This window comes from Tachyglossus aculeatus, chromosome 22, assembly GCF_015852505.1.
Source record: "Tachyglossus aculeatus isolate mTacAcu1 chromosome 22, mTacAcu1.pri, whole genome shotgun sequence".
NCBI lineage: Eukaryota > Metazoa > Chordata > Mammalia > Monotremata > Tachyglossidae > Tachyglossus > Tachyglossus aculeatus.
Window position 1 is genome coordinate 12,662,686 of NC_052087.1, and position 8,893 is coordinate 12,671,578.

At 39.6% G+C, this 8,893-nt stretch overlaps 1 protein-coding gene across 1 annotated transcript in view; it reads right to left on the bottom strand.

Moving 5' to 3' along the window:
• ANO3 (anoctamin 3) overlaps nucleotides 1–8,893 on the bottom strand; it is a 399,349-nt gene that overhangs the window by 32,202 nt on the left and 358,254 nt on the right. The window contains exon 15 of the mRNA XM_038764098.1: nucleotides 15–97. Coding sequence (XP_038620026.1) covers nucleotides 15–97 — 83 coding nt within the window. The remainder of the gene's footprint in view (nucleotides 1–14; nucleotides 98–8,893) is intronic.

The window sequence follows — 8,893 nt, forward strand, 5'->3', positions numbered from 1 at the left end:
GGTTGGTGTCTCACCTCTTCATCTTCCCAGTCAATGAGATCCCAGTCATAAGTTAGTACAGCTCTCCGCCTCTTCCAGAATTCCAGGAAGACTGTTGCTGTGGAAACCATGAACAATTCACAAAGAACAAAAATTGGAGTAGGCTAAAGAAATAATAATTAAGGTACTTGTTAAGGGCTTACTACGTGCCAAGCTCTGTTCTAAGCCTTGGGGTAGATAAAAGTTAATCATGTTGGACAGAGTCCCTATCCCACATGGGGCTCACATGTGCTATGTACCTGTAATCATAGGTACTATGTACCTGGCAAATGGTAAACACTTCAAAAATACTGCTAAAAATTAATAAGGTAATCTTCAGAGGGCAGGAAGGATAACACTTAAAATACTGAAAGAATGCACAGCCAAATGCTGTGAGGGTTAGGGTGGGAGGGAGGAGAAGGGAAGGAGAGAGGCACTGGGAATGGAAATCTGTTTTGAAAATCATATTCTTACTAAAACCATCCAGGCAACAGGAGAGACTGCAAGGTCTTTGAGGGAAGGGATTGTATCTTTTTTACTTAGCTCAGTGCTATGCACACAATACATGCTCAATAAATAACACTAACCATTGTCTCATCCTGCATCTGGATTTTGATGGCAATACATAAGAATTTCTGATTGAAAACAGTAGCCATTCTGTGTTACTATAGAAAGAAGCAGTGTGGTCTAACGAGAAAAACACTGGCCTGGGAGTTAGAGCATATGGGTCTAATTGCACCTCTGCCATTTGCTGGCTGTGTGACTTTGGGCAGGTAACTTGACTTCTCTGTGCTTCAGTTTCCTCAACGAGTAAAATGGGGATTAAATAACTGTTCTCCCTCCTACTTAGACTGTGAACACATGCAGGTCAGGGACTATGTCCAACATAATTAACTTTTACCTACCCCAATGCTTAGAACAGTGTTTGACACATAATAAGCACTTAACAAATGCAATAAAAAAGTTCATTCTTCAATTGGGGTTCATTTAAAACTTTTCTGAATTCTGAATGCTGCCCATGCGCACCTTCCTCCAAATGAAAGGTAGCGTGAGAATGAGTAAAAACAGGGGTTTTGGTAGGTGAAAAGATAAAGTGTCTGAGACAGATGTTACAGGTGCTTTGGGACCCCCACAATTCAGGTCTCAGTCAGAATAACTATTTAAAGACAACAAGACAACAACAACTTTTAAACTATATGCACAAAATCCTAAATTATCACAAAACATTCCACAACAAATATATGCTGTATAGTTATTATTCTTTCTTATTTGCTCTCCAGAAACAGTGTGGCCTAATGGATACAGCATGGGCCTAAGAGTCGGAAGGACCTGGAATCGAAACCTGACTCTGCCACGTCTGCTGTGTGACCTTAGGCAAATCACTTAACTTCTCTGTGCCTTAGTTACCTCACCTATAAAATGGAGATTCAGATTATGAGCCTTATATGGACAGGGACTGTATTCAACCTGATTAGCTTATCTACCCCAGTACTTGATACAGTGTCTGACACTTAGTGTTTAATACCATAAAAAAGATTGAAAATATTTTTCTGCAAATACTTATGTTACATTTCATGTATCATATTCACCATGGGTAATATTTTAAAATATTTTAAGAATCCCATCTGAGTAATAAATGAACCATGTTTTTATTGTAGTTCAACACTGAACAAAAAAAGGAGAAAAGCAATGAAAAAAGATGGCATGTGGAGTTTGGAGGAGAGACACTTTAAAGTATCCTTTCCACCTTGAATGACTGTGTAAAGGTTTATCAAAATAAAATACATTCAAGCTGTAAAATGAACTTGTCGAAAATGGCCCAGATGCTGCTAAATACGGGTGGTGTTCAATTACTTAGAATTATCTTTCTACCCACTCCCTCCTTTTATTTTGAACAACATCCTGGTACTTGATGAGCTGTCCCAACACATTGTGACCATATTAATGCAATATAAATAGAAGTAGAAAACCTGTTAAACTGGTTCTACATTTAGCCAAAGGTCCATTAATCTAGAGTGAGTTATTTAAAGTTTAATTTCTGGAGAATACTAAACAAGATTTCATGGTCAACTATATCTAGGGTGCAGATAGCCTCTAGAATATTTTATCTAAACCTAATGCACATCTGTATTGAATGGGCTGAATTCTACCCTCTTTCATTAGTTTGGGATCCATTTATGAGATGTCAGTCCAAACCTGTTGATCTTGTTCATTTTCCTTTTCTCTTATATTCCTGGATTACATGCCTCAAATAGTTATGACCTAGCCTGGAAGTGAAAGAAAATCAGGTTCTAATTCTGCCTTCCAAGTAACTTATGTGTCTCCACTGCCTCAGCAAATATTATCATTGCGTATTTTACTGATTCTGTAGGTTAACTGAGAATTGTTAACCATATAAACTTCAGTAGAATGCATAAAGGGAGGAAGCAGGGAATTTAGATGACTTAAATTTCATCTGTATTTGGTATTGGCCCAATCACCTTGATCTGTGAAATTTGTCTTGTGAAAATAATTTGCATTCTGTTCCTCTTTTTGTAAAGAGACAGAAAAGTAATCTCCTCTAAAGAGAAATCATCTGAATTTCTCTGCAACTAGGGCCAGGATTTGATGTTTGGCACCTCAACACTAGGAGCAGTTGGACTGGCCAGAGGCACAGAGGAGTCTCCACTCAATCCATGGTATTTATTGAGCACATGCTGTGCAGAAAGTCCTGTACTAAAAATGCTTTATAGAGTACAATACAACAGAGTTGGTAAATAAGTTTCCTGCCAATAAGGCGCTTACAGCCTTGAGGGAATGCTATGTGGATCAAGGAGCCAAAAAGAAATCCTTACCTGCTCTAGGGACCATTAGACCTGAGGGCCAGGATCACCGACTTAATTACCTGAGAGCATGAATCCCTGACTGGAGGAAACCCTGACTGGTGAAGCCACGTGGCCCAGTGGGAAGAGCATGGCCCCGGGAGTCAGAAGGACCTGGGTTCTTATCCCGGCCCCATCACTCGTTTGCTTCTTGGGCAAGTCACTTTAACTTCCCTGTGCCTCAGTTACCACATCTGTAAAATGTTGATTAAGACTGTGAGCCCCATATGGGAAAGGGACTCTGTCCAATCTGATTTGCTTATATTTACCCTAAAGGAGAACAGGTACACAAAGGACTTGGGGGAGACATACGAGCCATGCCATTTTTCCCAAGAGCTCCTTCTCACTTTCCTATTTCACCTTTTTCTATCTTTCCTTGGTGGGGTCATACACTTTGAGAGTTTGCACTGTGTGCACAAACTAGGTCTCCACTCCTGATTCCAGTTAAAGGAAGTTTTCAGGAAAAGGAAAAAGTTTTGTGAAGGTCAGATCCAGACACTGGGAATGGAATTGAGAGGTAGTAGTTTGTTGGTTCTGTCCAGTAGCTCCCCCTGAGGTTTACAAACATACTCTGGCCAAGCTCTATTGTTCTCACAAACAGCAGCAAAGAAATCAATAAATCCATCAGTTGTATTTACTTAGTGCTTCCTGTGCGCAGAGCATGCTATGGTGTTGATAAATATATCACCCTTCCAAAGAGGAAAAAATGTTTCTTTCCTGGTCCTGTAAAATGTTGATTTCCTGATCCTAGCACCATAAGATTTGTTCCACAATGCGGCAGAGAGAAGGATTTGAGAAAGCCATTTAGTCCACAGTGCTGCTCCAAGTCAAGCAGCTTGGAAATCACCCTAGGCATCTGAGTAATCCAGGGAAGCAAATCCACAAATTCCCTCATAACCTATTCTAGTACTCATTATAAGGCAGTTCTTGCTTAGTGTAAAATAATCTTACCTCCTTTGGGTTGCAATTTCAACTCATTTCAACTTGATTTTTCCTTAAGATAACTATTGCCCAGGTGACCATGCTTGAATTTAAAGACCATTACTAACTTCTCCTTTGGTTCCTTCTTCTCTCAGATAAAGTCCCGATTTCTTTAACCTTCCCTGGTCTTATAGTCCATTAATCTTTTTTATGGTTCTCCAGAATCCTCACTGCTCATATCATGATTTAGTTGTGCATCACAGAACTCTAAGGGCTGAGTCTAGCCAACCATCTAATGACTTTTCCAATCTTAAATGCCTCTGGGAATATACTGAAAGCCAATTTGATTGAATCCTGAACCAAAATTCAATCTCACCTGTGTTCTTTCGATAGATTTATCATACACCAAACAGATGTCCAGAATACCCCCGAGCTTCTCACCTCCAAGACCTAGACCTAAGTTTCCTGATGAATGGCTTACTTTTCTATCTCCCTTCCAGACTCAAACTCTTTTTCCCAGTAATTGGGAATTCCAGAAATCTTTGGTGTTGGATTGAGACCAATGCTTTTACCTATTTGTTTATACACCTTTTAGGCTAGGGATCATGTCTTCTCCACAGTTGCTAGACTCACAGATAGAGTACATGTTCAAGAAAAGGACTGGTGCTACTAATTATTATATTGAATTTAGAATTTCTATTTATATAATAATAAAGAGTACAAATTATAAGATGAATAAAAATGGCATGATTTTCTGATCATTGTCCTATTGAGGGGGAATTAATCATATACTTAATTCCCTCAAGGGCCTTTCAATTTTACTTGGAAATTAGGAAAGATGCAAAGTACATTTTGTTGTTAAATAATCTAATTTCTTGCCAAGTCTCTTCTGGTTAAGACATTTCACAAAATTCAAAAGATGTATTTTGCATTTTGAGAAATATAGATTTCAGAAAGATACCATGGATACAGTATGCCATGATTTGGTGTATATTATGCCACTTTCAACGTATAACAGGTGAAAACAAATAAATGGGATCATCCAATACTGAGGTCAGTCTGCTCTCATTCCTGCCCTTGTTTCATTCTGAGGTTTCTTAATCTTCAGCTATAACATTTTAAAAAAAATACGGGCAGGATAGCTGCTGGTTTTCTAAACTGAAGAATCTGATCTGATAAATCATTCCTTTATACATAAACAGTGCTTTACAGATATGGGTTAATGGTAAACAAGGTGACAAAGTCATAATGAAGCAAAATCTCAAATGGTGAGAGTTCTTCACGGACAGAGATCGCATCTACCAACTCACTGAATTGTAATAACAATAATTGTGGTATTTTTTAAATGCTTACTATGTATCAGGCACTGTGCTCAGCGCTGCAGTGGATACAAGCAAAATGGATTGGACACAGTCCCTGTCCTGCATGGGGCTCATAGTCCTAATCCTCATTTTACAAATGAGGTAACTGAGGCCCAGAGAAGTGAAGTGACCTGCCCAAAGCCAGACAGCAGACAATTGTACTTTCCCAAGCACTTTGTACAGTTCTCTGCACAGAGTAAGTGCTTAGTAAATACCATTGATTGATTGATGATGTGGTCTAGCTAGGAGAGAACACCAGAAGGCAGGTCAGTCTCAAGTTCAGCAATTAGAAATGGGGTAACTGCCTGGGACCAGAGACTTCAAGAAGGACACAAATGATAAGGGAGAAATGAGAATGGGGACAGACACTGAAGATTCCAAATTTCATGAAATTTCTCCATGTATTCAATAAGAAAGGACTTGGTCTCAATTTGGCCTTATTAGACACACTAATACACATCAGTAAGTCTTACTGACAACTACATGCCTTCGAAACTGCACTGGGTATATTCTCTCTATTTCTTTCTCTCCCTCTCTCTTCCTCTTCCTCTGATTACAGTACATGGACTGAGAATTAGCAGTAGGAAAAGGGTCATATAAAATGTCCCCTACGTCAGTTATTCAATTGCAAAATAAAAATCTAAATGATTAGGGTTAGGGTTGACAAAATGATTTCTAACCCTAAATAAGAATAACTTAGTTTGTGTTTTCTTACAATGCTTATCTATTTTTTATCCTCACAACAACCTTGAGAGGTAGGTAGAAAGGCAAGTCTCATTCTCCCCATTTTGCAGGTAAGGAAACTGAGGAATGAAAGGTTAAGTGACTTCCCCACAGTCACACAGCAGGCTTGTGGCACGGCATAGCACAAAACAGATCTATGTCCTCCGACTTCCAGTCCAGCATGCTTCCACTTCACCACACTGCCTCCGCAGGCCCAGCACTAGTTCTAATCTAAATGCGATTATATTCATTTTACTAGCTCTAACCATAACTCTAGGCCTAACCTAACTGACTGAAGTTTCACAACATTATAACATTTGTAAAAGTGCAACAAATGACAAGTTGCTTTCAATGTTTAGAAATGTGTTGAGTTGGATTTTGTTTGAGATCCTGCCGTAGATGTTTACTTTGAAGCAATCTGCTGCTCTCCCAATTTAGGTACGAGAGAGTGTTTGTATTGAGAGACCGAGCTGTCCTATTAATTGAGATTTTAAAACAATTTAGTCACTTGAAGATATTATAAAACATATTTTAAGTAAAACATACTGAAAAAAAGGGATTATAGTAAGGGAGACTGTTGAAGCCAACCCTGCTAATGTTAGTTATCTATACAGACTGGTAAGAAGGCTCCTAATGATGGCATTTATTAGTGATGGCATTTATTAAGCACTTACTATGTGCAGAGCACTGTTCTAAGCACTGGGGAGGTTACAAGGTGATCAGGCGATCCCACAGGGGGCTCACAGTCTTAATCCCCATTTTACAGATGAGGCAACACGCACAGAGAAGTTAAGTGACTTGCCCAAAGTCACACAGCTGACAACTGGCAGAGCTGGGATTTGAACCCATGATCTCTGACTCCAAAGCCTGTTCTCTTTCCACTGAGCCACGCTGCTTCGTGTTAGTGTTAGTTTATGGACCAATATAAGGAAGTGGCTGCCTTCTTCTTAAATTGTGAAACCACTGAAAGACAGGGTCCATATCCAATTCTCACCTATGTATTCTCCCCCAGTGCTTAGTACAATATGAATACTATTACTTCTCCTTCTAGAGGAAGATTAACCCTTCCTTTATTGGGCACATGAGCTCTCTAGGCTCATGTTCCCAAGAATTTAGGGGGCCTCACTTGCCTATCCCAACAGAAGGTCTCCAATGCCCTTCCTTCAATCAATCATTTGTATTTATTGAGCACTTACTGTGTGCAGGGCACTGTACTAAGTGCTTGAGAGACTACAACACAGTATAAGACACATTCCCTGCCCACACTGAGCTTACAGTCTAGAGGACAGGCTTACAGTCTACTTCCCTTACTTCCTCCTCTGACCCTGCTCTGCTCTCAAAAGAGGTATGAAAGTGGATGTAGAAGACAAACACACACTTCGCGTATTTCAAAGAGGGTTGTTCTTTCCTCCCCACAGGCTTCCACTGTCCAGGGCTCACTAGAGCTCTTAATGGATGATGGAAATGAGAAATATCCCACTTGCTCACTTTTGATCTTGCACTACAGTTTTCTTAACTTTGCTCTACTCTCAGAAGGAGAATTGCTCAAAGGAACTGGACAAGAGGTGGTGCACTCTTCAAATAAGGGGTTCACCTTCCTTCCAATAACAACAAATTAAAAATAAAGCGTGTGGGACTATCATCTCAAAATAGAGGCTACAGAAAATGAGATTCAGTGAGTGTTGCCCGGAAACAAGTACCAAGGTGGAAGAGAACAGTACAGTCCTTTTTATGAGCCAGGACACCCACACCCATTTCAGACTTTAGTTTCCCATCATAGCACTATTTTAACCCTGGTTAATACGGCACTGGAAGAAGGGAGCTGAGATGCCCTTTACGAAGAATTTCTTTCATGAACTGTCCCTTGATTCGAGAAGACTCCACACTGCAGGGTTACAATTGAAACTGAAGAAATACTTTGGGCAGGAAATCATTTTTCATGTAGTAAACACAGCATTACCAAGGTTTCCAGAATTCTAGCTGAGCAACAAGTCAATTGTCTGAGGCTTCAACACTATTATTAGTTATGTGCTCAAGGGATGGCGAGATGGTGACAGTGTGAGCTGAATTTAGAGAGTGAAGACATGGATCCTGCTTTTGGGTACAGGTCTGAGGAGAAAACACTTTCTTTCACATTATGATATGCCATTTACCAGAGCTTCAGTTATTCCATCAACACACTGGTTTGGCCTTAATACCTACCTGCTTCATAAAGGTGCTGTGAGATTTAATTAATAGGTATAAAAGAAACTGGAAATTCTCAGATGAAAGGCATTACTATTTAAATATATAAATGTCTAAAAATATTGTAGAATGTGTTCAGTCAGCTGGGTCCAGCAGCTGGGGTTTAATTGGCCAATCCTGTTCACTCTGATTTTAGGTTTTTACTCGTTATCTTGTTTTTCATAATTCCCTAGGAAACATAAATTAAAATGTGATGGATCGTCTCTAAAGCTTTCACTTTACCTTCCTTAATTACTTCACTCCTTCTGCCTCTAGAATAATTTAGTGAGACAAGGTCCCAAGCAAGGTGAATGAGATGCGTAACACACTTGATTTACATTATAGTCCAGCAACATAAACTCAAGGTGACTAGGGTTAAAAAAAAATTACCCAAAGGGAAGGAGGTTAATGTCCAAAACAAACACATTGGAGTTAGATCTTGCCATGTTAGAGAAGCAGCATGGCCTAGTGGTAAGAGCATGGATTTGGGATTCAGAGGTCAAGGGTTCTAATCTCAGCTCCACCACGTTTTGGCTGTGTGACCTTGGGCAAGTCACTTAACTTCTCTGTGCCTCAGTTCCCTCATCTGCAAAATGGGGATTGAGACTGTGAGCTCCACATGGGACAACCTGATTATCTTGTATCTATCCCAGAGCTTAGAACAGTGCTTGGCACATAGTAAGCACTTAACAAATACCATAATTATTATTATTATTATAAATGCCATAATATTTAGAGTTTTGTAGGGTTTTGTTGTATTTTCTAATTAACTCTGAGTCAGGACTC